This window comes from Azolla caroliniana, unplaced genomic scaffold, assembly GCF_043228905.1.
Source record: "Azolla caroliniana isolate FFs.n. ecotype wild unplaced genomic scaffold, voAzoCaro1.0.p SCAF_12, whole genome shotgun sequence".
In the NCBI taxonomy this organism is placed as follows: Eukaryota; Viridiplantae; Streptophyta; class Polypodiopsida; order Salviniales; family Salviniaceae; genus Azolla; species Azolla caroliniana.
In genome coordinates, this window is record NW_028230447.1 from 1,184,641 (window position 1) to 1,199,470 (window position 14,830).

General features: G+C 38.2%; 1 protein-coding gene across 1 annotated transcript; it reads left to right on the plus strand.

Moving 5' to 3' along the window:
* The first annotated feature begins 13,025 nt into the window (after window positions 1–13,025).
* LOC147856738 (uncharacterized) lies at window positions 13,026–14,242 on the plus strand. Its single transcript, XM_087328655.1, has 3 exons — window positions 13,026–13,448; window positions 13,551–13,761; window positions 13,986–14,242. The coding sequence occupies exons 1-3, from the start codon at window positions 13,056–13,058 to the stop codon at window positions 14,030–14,032; spliced, it is 651 nt and encodes a 216-aa protein (XP_087184781.1). The 5' UTR covers window positions 13,026–13,055; the 3' UTR covers window positions 14,033–14,242.
* Window positions 14,243–14,830: the final 588 nt, after the last annotated feature.

The window sequence follows — 14,830 nt, forward strand, 5'->3', positions numbered from 1 at the left end:
AGTGGATGTATATATATATGTGTGTGTGTGTATGCATGTATGTACGTATGTATGTGTATGTATGTGCATACATATCTATTTGCTCCCTTGGAACCACCACCTACAAAGCTCTGTCACGGAAAAATCTGTTTGTTGCTTCTACGTCCTCCTCTTCCTACACTTCATTCATTAATAACTCTTCTACCATGCCTCCACAACCCCCAACACACACACACACACACACACACTACTATGGTGCTTCTGCACAACTCGTGAACCAGGGGCCCCACCATTGATATATATACACATATAAAAACGTGGTGAAACTTGATGGACGCCATGTTACTATTATCAATGTTATGCACGAGGTTATAATTTGCGCCCCCCTTGAGAATCTCGTCATAAATTGTTTCCTTGTATCCATAATTAAATGTCCTCGCAATCCTCCGTGCCTTCCCAATGCATACTCGTCATATTCTCCACATTCCATTATATTAACATCCACGCGTCCTAGGGTCACAAAGTTCATCTGACTCGTTGGAGTATTCAATTCATAAGAGTTCACAATGGTGGTGTACTTGCAATTAAGAATTACACTCAACAACTACTGCAAATGTATAATGCAAGTACATACTTTGGTTCTCCCATCTAATATCGTCTACAATATGCTTAATTCAACTTAAAGATTATTTGTTCATTTCTAACCGCTAGTGGGTTTTCTCAACCTCCGCTTTGAGTTAAGATAATGGATTAAAAGGGTTAATGATGTTTAGTTGGATGGACAAATAAAGAAACCCACTATTGAATTCATTCATCGCAACTTGAATTGTATCTTTTACAACGTGAATAATTTTGGGGAAAAAGATAACTTTGCTCACTAAAACATTGAACTTGTTACTAGGAAATGTTTATAATGGGAACCAACTTTGTAAATGATTAAATACAATAATTCTCATCTAGAACCTTATAGATTTGTGGTATTCCTGGAGAAATCTATGAATAGGTTCTTCTTCTTCTTCTTTTAACACACATAAGTTTCTTGGATCATATACGGGAGATTACTATTTACTGCTTACTAATTTAACTCATGATTATTTCAACATTAAAGAATTCAATATAAAATTATACTTTATAAACATGCTTGACATTTACATCACACATTGTACTTTATATTATTTGGTTTACCGTAGGTTTCAAAAAATAGAAGACCTTCGATGGAAATCACCATTTATGTAAGGGCACTCACTTAAGTAAATATACTCCTTTTTTTATACAACTCCATAAAACATTTGTGTCTAGGATATCAAGATAAAATTCCCTAAAATTTGTCCTAATGGTTGGGTCAATAGTGATATTCTCTATCGAACATTAAGAGTTAATATAATAAACTAATAAGTCAATTCTTGCCTAAGTACATACCACCTTTTAACTACATATGAATAGACAGCTACATTTTATGAAGGGCATAGTCTCCCTTTTCTCCCATGTTTTAGTTTGAAACTTGAAGGACGTGCATATGAAGAATACCATTATTTGCAATGCACAAGATTGATCTGATCTATCTTCTTTAGTGTTGGAAATAAACTTCTTTCTAAAGAAGTGGAACATGTGCAAAAATAACTTTCCAAGCTGTCATTGCAATGAGGAGGGGGGGGGGGGGGGGGCTTTAACTAATTGCAATAAGATATGGACATCAAATCATAAGGATTCATTGCAATAAGGGGCAAACACCAAGTGGGTACAAATTGATCATAATTCAATACCGCCTTTTTTAAAATCTAATATATGACCTCTTTCATAAAACTAGAAATGAATATCAACACTTTAATTAGACTATCTAAACTTATTATGAAATCTAATTAACTAAGTGATGAGTTAATAGTTAGTTATTGTCGATGATGTTTAAGTCTCATATTGGATGTTTATTGTCCTCTTGATTGACCTATGTTACCATATTTAATATGATTGATTCGTCATCTTGTTTATTACGGATCAAGCTTACGATGAAGAAAAGAATACGAAGTTAAGGGGCATAATGGATTAAGGGTGCTAAATCACACCAACCACCTTAAACAAAGGACACGAGACAAACATGAAATACCATCAGTGTCCAATACCACAAAGGATTACCTAATTATGTTATACATTGGTTGTGGAATATTGGATCCAAAGGTAGGAGCTTAGCCACACCAATAGAATCTTGACAACGTCTCAATATGCTGCAAAAAAGGGGCTACCCCCTCTATAGGTCCTTATGGTTCCTAGGATGACCAATTTCCCAACTCTCTTGCCCTTAACCCATTAAAATTGGCTATAAAAATTGGTCTATAAGGTTATGCCTATACCATTGTCCAATGCTTGATCTTGCATATCTACGACATGGCAAATGCTTCACAATGAACAATGTAATGTGTGTCAATCTTAGTAACCATTTTAGCTTGGTGTCTTTGAAATTCTATCATATATATGATGCACCATTATTAACAATGATGATTATATTTGCATGCAACTTATTCCCCCTTAAGAACATTGTAACATCATCATGTATAACATCATGATGCGCTTTCGAGAAAGGAAAAAGTTTGCCAAACCTTTCTTTCTTTTGTCGCCTTGTTGATATATGGCACATATATGAGTAGTGTTTAATTGAGAGTCACTTGGGAACTAACCAAGTTGATAGAACAAAAAAATGATAAACGACCAGAGGTAAAAATAAAAGGAAAAATGAGATATAGGAAGGGGAATGAGGGGGGGAGAAGAGACAATATTAGTATAAGATGAGTAATGAGATAAGTTTTGGTGGAGAGAGTAAGTAAGAACAAAGAAACAAGTTTAATTGAGAGAAGGAAGAAACAAGGGGAACAAGTTGGTTGTGAATTAGGATTACACAAATAGAAAGACACATATTAATAAAATAGAAGAAAAGAAGATAAGGGCTAAATTTCAAATGAGTTTCTTTTTTTGCATGGAAAGATACTATGTTAGTATTAAGAAAACGCCTTGAGGTTGTACAAGAAATTACTTAATATACATGTTATTGACCTCCCCTTTTCTTTATTCTTTATTTTTTATTTTTTATTTTTTATTCCCAAAAAAACTCCTTCCATTAGTTATAAAATTTTACAAGATTATGTACAAATCCCTGTAGGGACGCAATAGTTCCATCTTATGTGGATGCCCACTTACTCAAGAAATGGAGAGGACGACCATTGTTGGATGAAGGCTATTCGTTGTCTTTCAACTCCATCGGGGCCGCCCTTAAGGCCATCATATTGGCTCTTCAGAGTGGTTATAATTTCACTCCATATCTCTTGCAGTAACCTTGTTGGATGTGCGGTTTAGTTGGAGAAGACTCGCCTACAATGTTGTTTCCATAGAATCCAAAGAGTTATTGGGTTGACAAATTCCAACACCTCTTGAGATTTTTCATTAAGAGGAGTGGAGTGGTCATTGCTGCTGGAGGAGAAAAGGACCTCGTGTGCTTTTATCACCAAAGTCATCCCCTCCTCCTGATGCTCGTATTTGCCAACTGCGGTTTGCCATGATAGCCAACATATATTTCCCCACTTGATTGAGCCTTGCACTTGGCATAATTGTGACAAGCGGCCAACCCCCCACCATATTCGATGGGACGTTGGGTAGTCCCATAGAGCATGTTGTATTGATTCTACTACATGTGGGCACTCTACACAATTAGGACAGCTAAGGTTTCCATGTTGCCATGCTCCCATCGGTAGGGACTTATGTATTAATAGCCATTGGAATGTGGTAATTCGCTTTGCATGTTGTTGTTTCCAGATTTTCTGCCAAAACTTGGTGATTATTGTGCCTCCCCTTTTCTTTAAGTTCTACCTATCAGCTTAACAAATAAATATTTTAGTGTAGAGTGAAACCACCCTACCTTACTAAAAACCCACATATAAAATATACCTTTTTCCTATCTAGCATGAAACTTCAATCATTGTGATTCTGCTCATTGAGTGTCTCCTGTTTATATGATCCAGATTCCAACAACGTTGTAGATTAATCATTATACACAACCTCTATCTAAATTCCAGTAATTGTTTGAGCATGCCTTTCGTCACATTTTGGAATATATTTAAACAGTTTGCCTTCAAAATTTACCAAATTGTAATACTACTTACCAATTTCCCTATTTCAATTTTCCTACCCACTATTTTTTTATTCAAGGGTGTACTTGTTTTTTGCATCATACCATGTCTCAGAGAAATAGCTGTCACGGACAGATAGAGTAGAGCAAAATAGAGCTAGATGAAAGGTAAGATACAGACAAATAGAGAGCATCGACAACCTCCTTATACAACATTGGTTGACCTAATATAACTACCCATAATACCAACCCCCACGTACACACCACTTGAGGATATACGACCCTTAACATTCTTAAGATCTTTTTTCCATATTTCCATTGCAAAATCACCGCTCCACAAACAATATTTAGTAATCTCGATTGGAAGCATACAAAAATGACACAAATTGTCTGCATTCTCAACTTTTCTTTAGTCATCAATTGGTATAACTCTATGAATCAATGCCAACCAATTAAAATAAACAATTTTCTTGTTGATTTTTATGCCCCCATAACCATTTCCAAAATTGTTTTGAGTTTTTGTAGTGAAATTCAATTCCTTCTGTAGAAAATATTTGCAGTTGGTTACTTCCTTGCCCTAGAACAAAATATCACCCCAGCAATGTGAAATCATCGAAAGAAGAAGAAGGATTGATCAGAAAGAGAGTTAAAAGGGAGAGCTCGATCCCTGTCAAAGGAGGTGAGGATGATGAAGTTTCCTCTTTAGCTTAGATTGATCGTGAACCTCTCCATGGCTATTTGTGTGACTATAGGGAGGTTGGTGAAAGGAAGCTTCTTGATGAAGCTGTCCATAAGATCCATACCATAACTTATTTGTGTAACCTCAAGTTTCAATCTTCACACATAAGGAAATACCATCCTCTATGAGATCTTTTCCATTTCCAATATTTTTCCCCACCATACAATAAATACATGTTGACAACTTATGACCAACTAATCAATCTTCCATTTTCATGAAGATCATATAATTGTATCCTTTAAGACGACTTTTTGAGGGATTTAATGTTAATTATGTGTTCTTTTATAGTGTACATTATATGTTTGAATCATTCGCTAACAAATTTGTTAGCTAAATTATTGGCATCCCCACCCATCAACCACTTTTGAGTGCTGACATGGCTAACAAAAGATTGATAATTGTAGCCACAACTCATCTTATTTAATGTTTTGTTTTTTCACAATAGGCTCTTCTAATAAATTCAAAATAGCTTTCTATCCCATCTATCAAACATCATAAATGTGTTATACAGTCAATATCTTCATGTATGGTCCTACCTTCATTGACGTTGGGAGAAAAAGAAGAAGATGGAATTATCTCACACATGAATTTATTACTTTTTACCATTGCCTTTGAAAATAAAAAAATGTAAAGAAACACGAAGGCCAAATGGGCCCATATCAATTAAGCATTAGTATTATGTTAACATTGCCATTAAAAATTCTAAGCATAACTATTAGTTAGCAACGCCCTTAAAAGTAAAAAATGTCAAAGAACCCCACAACTGGTTTTTTAGAGGAAGTTACCAGCACTCTTTATGGAGCACTCAACAAATTGTAATAGTTGATTCTACTAAGGAGTTGTTATGAACGACCTCACACTATAAGAATTTTTAAATGTAACATAACCCCTAGTCAGTACTAAGACTTTGAGCAAACATTTTTGTGTATTGCCAACACACTCTTATATGATATTTATATTTATCTTCTAATTAGTTTATCTATTCGCATATGATGATATATTGATTTATTCTGTTTATATTTATATTTAAAGTATATTTGTATTAGTTTTTTTTCCTAGAAAGATACTCCATGAGTACTAAGAAAACCGGTCTTTATTAGACCATCTATACAAGAAAATCTCCCCATCCTTTAAGTTCTAGCTATCATCTTAAATAAATATTTCTATGTAGAGTAAAACCTCTCCACCTGATAAAAAAACAGCCTATAAAATATATCTTTCTCCCATATGGAATGAAACATCAATGATTGCAGATTGCAATTTTGCTTGTTGAGTGTCAATATTGTCCGAACCACGTATGTCCAAATTTCGGTACTCCTTTGAGAGAAACTTTCTTTCACATTTTATAATACCTTCAAACACCTTGCTTTCCAAATATACCAAATTATAATAATAATCACTATTTTTGGATTCAAGGGTATATTTGCACTCTATTATCACCATAGAGAATCTTAAAAAGCCATGTCAAACCATGACTCAAGAATTGTGTGTACATTGGGAAGACGTGGCTAGATGTCTACCGGAAGCATTCAATGGTTATACATTGGAATATATCAAACCTTAACTCTCTCCTATAGTGATTCTATTCGGAGTTGGTGAACTCACGTGATTTACCTCTCGAGGTTTTCCACGTAAACATTCTGTGTCATCTTGTTGTCTTGCACAAGTGCATTGGTCCTTTTATGTTAATCATTCATTACTATTTTGAAAACTCGGTTGTGGCCAAGTACGATTCTTATCAATTTGGTATTAGAGCGAAGTTCTAAGATTCAAACAATGGAATTTTCATTTTGTGGCATGTTCAAGCTCACCGGCTCCAACTACCCAGTGTGGAAGTCGAAGATGAGGGACATGCTAGTGGTCAAAGATCTCTGGCTGCCGGTACAATTTGGAGATAAAAGACCGGAGAAGATCCATGCTGCGGCCTGGGAGGTAATGCATCTGAAGACGATGGAATACAATTGTTGCTTCATCAACATGAGCTTGTACAACAACCTCAATGAAAAGAACAAGGCTCATGAACTCTAGGAGAACATTGACACTATCTTGGAGAATAAGAATGTTGTGAATCGAGTCTCTATATTTCGAAAAATAGTGAGACTTAGATATCAGGACGACCCTAGTATGATGGAGCATATGAATGCCTTCCAGGGGCTAATAAACCAGACTACCTCGCTCGAAGTACCGTTAGCTGACGAGGTACTGGCATTGTTACTACGTGGATCCCTTTTAGATAGCTGATAGACACTACTTACGTTGGGAAACGCCAAACCGGAAGGGAAGAACTTGTCCCTAGCGAGAGTAAAGTTGAGCTTGTTGAATGAGGAAGCTCGTCGGAAGGATTGGGAGTCTGGAACTGACCCGAAGGCCTTAGTTACCGAAAACGACTCCAATCGGGGAAGAGGCCGGAATAGAAGTCCTCTGAACCGGGAGAAGTCAGGAACGAGGTGGAAGTTGAGGGGGAAGCCTACTTGTTTCTACTGTGGGAAATCGGGGCATTTGCAAAAGAAATGTTGACACTTCCGGAAAGCAAAAGGGGGAGCCGACGACTTCGAACCGAAGAAGATTTCCGAGAGGAAAGGAACATCGATAAGCAAAGAGGAACTACTGCTAATCACCGAGGAGAGTGAGTTGCACCTTGTCAGCGATGAATCAACATGGGTGGTCAACTCCGGAGCGTCATTCCATCTGACTCCGGTGCAAGCTATTGTTGAAAGATGTTTGACATCTTTCGGAGGTTCGACTGAACCTGATCTCATGAAGGCTACACGGGTAGTATCCGGAACGACACCATGACGTTTTGCAGAGGAAGCCTGATTATGGCCCAAGCCCGGAAGATCAATAGATTGTACTTGATGCATGCTTAGATATGCCGGGAGGAAGTGAAGATAGCATTCGATACTGCTGGTGAGTTGTGGCACAAGAGGTTGTGTCACAAGAGCCAGAAGGGGATGTGGAGACTTGCCGAAGACAACCTCATTTTGGAGGTGAAAAATACGCAACTGGAGAGGTGCATCGATTGTTTGGCCAGGAAGCAAAACCGAACCTCTTTCCGGAGGGGACCACCAATGAGACGGATGACACTGCTTGAACTCGTGCATACCGATGTATACTCCGTGGACACAAAGTCACATGCTGGATCACAACACTTTGTGACGTTTATAGATTACCACAACCGGAAGTTGTGGATCTCCATGCTGAAGACGAAGGACCGGGTATTGTCCATCTTCAAGGAGTTCCATGCAAGAGTAGAAAGAGAAACCGACATGAAGGTGAAAGCAGTCCAAGCGGACAATGGAGGCGAATACGAGGGGCAGTTCGAGGAGTACTACCGGTCGAAGGGAATCTAGCTCAAGTACACTGTGCCGAAGATGCTAGAGCTTAACGGGCTAACCGAGAGAATGAACCATACCATAATGGAAAGAGTCTGGAGTATGCTTGCACATGCCAATTTGTCCAAGACGTTCTGGGCTGAGGTGCTAATGATAACGATGTATGTGATAAACAGATCACCCTCAACACCCTTGGACGGAGACATACCACAGAGAGTAAGGACTGACAAAGATGTTTCTTACCGGCATCTAAAAGTGTTTGGCTGTCTTGCTTACATGCATGTCGCAAAGGACAAACAGGGAAAACTAGACCCGAAAACTCGGCCATGCATATTCCTTGGGTATGGTGATGATGAGTTCGGTTACCGGCTATGGAACCTCGCAGAAAAGAAAGTGATCCAGGGTAGGGACATAGTCTTCATGGAAGATAAGACCATTACCGACTAGGAATCAGAGAAGAAGATAGCCCCCTCCGGGCCGACCGATAGAGATCGGTTGGAAGATACAAGGATCCATCTGGTCAGAAGTTGGATGTCAGCCGAAGACCATAGTGAACCGGCCGAACTCGGACAAAGAACCGAACCGACCGAAGAAGGATCGATGCCGGAACCAGACAAGACCCCAAATCAGATTCGGATGAAGAATCGACTGAAGAACCGGTGGTCGAAAATCAAGGACGGAAATATCCTTTAAGAGAAAGAAGAGCCCCCCGGAGATTTCTGGATGAAGAACATGTATTGTTGACCGACGAGGAGAGTCAGAGAGTTTCAAAGAAGCAAAGAAAGACACTCACAACCGCAAGTGGTTAAGTGTCATGCAATATGAGATGGATTCCTTGCATGAGAACCAAACATATGAATTGACGGAGTTGCGAAAGGAAAGCGTTTGCTCCATAACAAGTGGGTATACAAGTTGAAACCGGGAGACGCCAGAAATCCACCGAGGTACAAAGCCTGCATTGTGGTGAAGGGCTTCTAATAGAAGAAATGAGAGGATTTTGACGAGGTCTTTGCCCCGATAGTGAAGATGACATCCATCTAGACGGTGTTGAGCATAGCAGCAAGCATGGATCTCGAGGTCGAGCAACTAGATGTCAAGATGACGTTCCTGCACGATGACCTTGAAGAGGACATCTATATGCAACAACCGGAAGGATTCATCAAGAAAGGGAAGGAGAACCTGGTGTGCTTGTTGAAGAAGAGCTTATACGGATTGAAGCAAGCTCCACGAAAATGGTACTGGAAGTTTGTCTCCTTTATGACCGAGTCGTTTACGTACCCGTATTTAACGTTTAAATATGTATAGTACCTCATCATTTGTATAGTACGTACTATACCTCAATGTTGTTCAATCAAATATCATGTACATTTGTCCAATACAATATTTAACGTATTTATAAAAAAACAGGTATAATACGTATTTATAAAGAAAATGTAAGTAAAACCCTAACAAAAAGTAAACGAAAAAAAAGATTTTAGTGAAAAAGAAGCCAATGGAAGGAAGAAAGAAGAATAGAAGAGACGATGATGAAGAAGATGAAGAAGAAGAAGAAGAAGAAGAAGAAGAAGAAGAGAGAAAAGAAGACATAAACTTGTCCTGAGTGTGATAATCGCAGAAGATAGAAGAAGAAGAAGAAGAAAACGAAGAAAAGAGAAACCTATCATGAGTGTGATAATTGTGGACGATTCCTCAATCTATGAAGGCATAATTATAAATAATTACAATTTGAAGTAGAACATCATGATACACACTTACACTGATTTATAGAATAAGGGAATGTCGACATCCATATTACTACAAGTATTTTAGGATGTGAAATGTTCAAATGTTTTATATGCATTTTAGGATGTAGAACTATATTGTACATCACAAAATTGTGTAAACATAGATGTTTTTTACAATATTATAGATATTTTTTAGAAAGGTAAATAATTTTCAAATTCTAGAAGTATTTAACGTACTATACATAAAATACGTATTTTATAAGTATTTAACATATTAAGAAAACGTATTTAACGTATTTTTAAATTGGGAGGTACTATACGGGTATTAATACGTTAAATACGTATGGTATCCATACCATACCGAACGTACCAGACAACCTTGTGACCGACCAAGGATACCACAAGATGCAGGCCGACCACTACTTGTTCGTGAAGAAGTTCGACAAAGGAGACTTCCTAATACTCTTGCTGTATGTGGACGACATGTTGATCGTCGGATGAGACTGCATCAAAATCGGGATGTTGAAGAAGGCCCTGAACCGGTCCTTCTCAATGAAAGATTTGGGTCCAGTGAGACAGATATTGGGGATGCACATAGTCCGAGATCGGACGAAGAAGCTATTGTGGCTGTCACAGGAGAAGTATGTGATGAAGGTGCTCCAAAGGTTCAACATGGCGGATGCGAAGCCGGTTGGGTCGACACTTCCGGCAAACTGCAAGTTGTCTGGAAAGCAAAGTTCAAAAACAAAGACGAAGAAAGCTCAGATGATGAAGGTAGCTTATGCCTCAACAGTCGGAAGCTTGATGTACGCAATGGTGTGTACCCAATCAGACATTGAATATGCAGTTGGAGTGGTCAGCCGGTTCATGAGCAATTCGAGAAGAGAACATTGGGTGGCCGTCAAGAGGATACTCCGAAAAGGCACCTCGAGTGCGTGCCTCCGATTCGGTTAAGGTAAACCCCTATTGGAAGGCTTTATAGATTTAGACATGTCGGCTGATGTAGATACCAACCAATCCACATCTGGATACGACATTACTTATGCCGGGGGAGCTGTATCGTGGCAATCAAGGTTGCAGAAGTCCGTGGCATTGTCGACAACGAAAGCAGAGTACATGGCGGCAGTAGAAGCCAGTAAGGAAGTCATTTGGATGAAGGATTTCATTGGAGAGTTAGGGATCTGGTAGGAGGAATTTCGGCTCTACTATGACAATCAAAGTGCCATCCACCTTGCGAAGAACACTGCCTATCACTCTGGGACCAAGCACAACCAAAGGAGATATCACTGGCTCTAGGAGAAGGTAGAAGACAAAGATTTTTCGTTGACGAGGATTCACATAGAGGAGAACAGGTTGGACATGCTGACCAAGGTGTTGTCAACTAACAAGCTGGATGCGTGTCGGAGACGGATCAGGTTGACAAGAAATCCCATGCCGGAGGGAAGGGGGAGTTTGTTGGGAAACCGGTCCCTCCAGATGGGATCGGATGGATCCGGTGTGAATCGGAAGTGGGGACATACTAGTAAATATGTTTAGATGTGATTGTTGAGGTCACATTTGTAAATAGTCCTACAATTATATATGTATAAATATAACTAGGGCAATTGTAAGTTTGTTGTTGTAATTATTTCTTGTGTTATAGAGAGAGAGAGAGAGAGAGAGAGAGAGAGAGAGAGAGAGAGAGAGAGAGAGAGAGAGAGCTTTTTTGTTGTAACCGTCGGTTGACACAGAGCTCAAGGTCGTTGCCCCTGAGTCTCGCATTGTAGTAACTCTCGCCTATAGTGATTCTATTAAGAGTTGGTGAACTCCCGTGGTTTTGCCTCTCGAGGTTTAACACGTAAACATTCTGTGTCATCTTGTTGTCTTGCACAAGTGCATTGGTCCTTTTCTTTTATCTTCCATTAGTATTTTGAAAACTCGGTTGTGGCCGAGTACGATTCTTATCAGATATGATATAAATAAATAGATATATGCTTGAATTAAAGATTAGCGACTAGTAAAACAGGATTATGGCGACATGTAAGTAGTATTATGATTTGGTATATTTTGAAGGTATCTCAAAATGTGATAGAAAGGCATTCTCAAACAATGAAGGTATATTTTATAAGCGGGGTTGTGATAAGGTGGAGTGGGTTTACTCCATATTGAAATATTTATCGAAGCTAATAGCTAGAACTTTAAAAAAATCAAGGTAGGTAAAATATATGTAAAGAAATTTCGTGTTTAGACTCTGGCATCTCCGTAGTACTAATGTAATATCTTTCCATGAAAAAAAACTATTGTATCTATTTGATTGTCTCTCTTGTGCAAGAATCCCATAGTTTCTGTGCGCATGTATAATTCCTAAGCATTAGCCAATATACCATACCAACTAGGTCTTACCCTTTAGTATTATGGTTCTTAGCCATGCAAATCATGTTCATATTTACAAACATCTTTTCCTAGGTTGGCGAATACAATTTTTGGTCTACGGGACATTCCAATGTGGAGCACCTAGCATACACATACTCATGCCAACCAAACTGTTTGCTTTCCCATTGAATAAACAAGATTGGGTTGCAAGTTTTGCATACGTCATTATGGCAATTCTTTCAATCTTGTATATGGTGTATGTCTTTACCCTAATGTCTCGTAACTCGCTAAGCCTTTCCCATGATTGACATACTAGAGCGTTTGTTAATATGAGTCAATATGAGTCAATATAGAAAAACAAATGCGCAAAGAAACCCTTGAAAACTCTCTTAACAACTAAATCTTACTTTGAATTCCTCACGCAAACTTGATATTATATCTTGATTTGAGAAGAAAGAAATACAAAAGAATATGATAGAATAAACTACTGTGGAATAGCTACAAGTAGTGTGAACTTCTAAAATGGGTTTTATTGACACTTGGCAAATCCTTGGCATGCAATTAGATGAGTCGATATTGCCATGAGAGAGAGAGAGAGAGAGAGAGAGAGAGAGAGAGAGAGAGATCAATACCGGATTAGAGGAATTACAAGTAGAAGATGCATCTACACCACTCTAGCATATTCACGCTATGAACTAATTAATAAACTTAAATAAGTGGTCTGCAGGTTCAACCCCAACTAAATACTAGGGAGCAATTTTTATTAGTGAAGTACGAGGAAGATTATGAAACAATAAGAAATTAAGGACAATTCGACAATGAGAACTTCAGACTCTCCTTCAAGTCGCACCCCTTTCCTCTTCCCATCTCGCCAGACTGTCGATGATGACATCGCCATGGAATATCTTGGAACACTTGTTGTCTACTTCGCGCTCTACGGCTTCCTCTTCCTTGTCGTGGGTGTGTTGGCGATAGTACTACCCATTGTTTTCTCATCCATCTCGGTGCAACAAATGGTGGCTTGGATGCTTATTGTGGGGGCATTTGTGTCTCTCCTCCACTTCTTCCTTGTGTTGGGATCCCCTGGCACCACCTCTTTCCTCCTCCTCGGGGCCTTGCACTTGGCTTGTGGAATATGGCTCTTGGTTCAAGCAAGAATGAGACGAGGCATAGCCTTTGTGTGGCTCATGTTGGGGTGGTTCATCATCCATGTATACATATAAACCTCTCTCTCTCTCTCTAATATTGTTGTCTTTAGTACTTTTTGTACTATATTGCAATTTATTTATTTGATATCTTTCTATATTGTTTAGGGTCTCCTCAAGCTTGTGATGGGCTATGATGTTCGTAGTCTAAAGTCATGGCCGGCCATGGTTGTATCTGGGGCCTTCGCTATCATTTTAGGAATCCTCGTTATGGCACTCACTCCTGCCTATGGCTTTGTTGTTCTTGGTATAATGTTTGGAGTGGACTTGGTTGTCACAGGTCTCGCGTTTCTTCTCATTTCCTTGGCGGCTTATCAAGGTATAAACTCTTAATAATGTCGTATGTAATTATTTAATTATTTTTATAATTTTTTGTGAAGCTTTGGCTGTGACTTTGGGCTATGTTCTACCTAAATGTTTTGTTGTGGTAATGTTATCTAATGGTTTTTTTCTATGAATAGTAATACACACCTTGGTGTGCTATTTAGAAGAGATTCTTGATTACTAAATTTGATTCTTTCACTTGCATGTAATTTTGTATAGAGTCCGGAAGTATTTCTACTAGGAGGGAACCTCTAATTGAGCACTAGAATTGGATTGAGCAAAGGAGATGTCAACTTGATGAAGACTTGTTTGGAAAGCAATTTGTGGATAGTAGTAGCACACTGGGTTTGACTACGTGTTGAGTGAACAAAACAAATTGGGAATTTGCCTTGTAAACAAGGAAAGTGACTTGATTGTAAATAATGGTGTTATATAGTTCATGTAAAACATCAATGCTTTGATATTTGGACAAATTGTGAACCTTGAGAACACGAAAAGTGACTAAATTGTAAATAATGGTGTTATATAATTTATGCAAGACATCAATTCTTGATATTTATATATTGATGGTATTCACAAATGTACAAACCATTGTGCTACTTAAGAGTATCTAAATGGGTAGTACTTACATATGTACAAGGGTGTCCATTGTACATACTCATGCATATACATAGGTACATTGACCCTTAAAGTATAACAAAAGTAGATACACAATACTTTGTACCGTAGTTTTCCATGGACTTGAGTGGGCTTTTAGAATTAGAGTGATTGAAACTTGTAATGTGAATATAAAATGCTTCATACCACTCTCAATGGAATGGACAAGTGGTTTCTAAATATTAAACCAACAAATCTTGTACAAAGTCGTACTCTTGACTCCCATTGTGATCGAGGCGTGTAATAGGAAGCCCTAAATGTTGGCAATCTTTCACATTCTTGGGCTTGGATTTAAAAAAATAAATTTTTTTGACTTAATTTAATTTTATCCTTATTTCCCATCTCCCATAGATTTGGTTTTCTTTAATGTTTTGTGACTTACAACATTAGTCTTAAATCTTGTATGT

Coding starts and splice junctions, on each gene's coding strand:
- LOC147856738 (XM_087328655.1), top strand. CDS start 13,056: ATGAGAACTTCAGACTCTCCTTCAAGTCGCACCCCTTTCCTCTTCCCA. Junction 13,449..13,550: donor TGGGGTGGTTCATCATCCAT/GTATACATATAA, acceptor TATATTGTTTAG/GGTCTCCTCAAGCTTGTGAT. Junction 13,762..13,985: donor TTCCTTGGCGGCTTATCAAG/GTATAAACTCTT, acceptor AATTTTGTATAG/AGTCCGGAAGTATTTCTACT.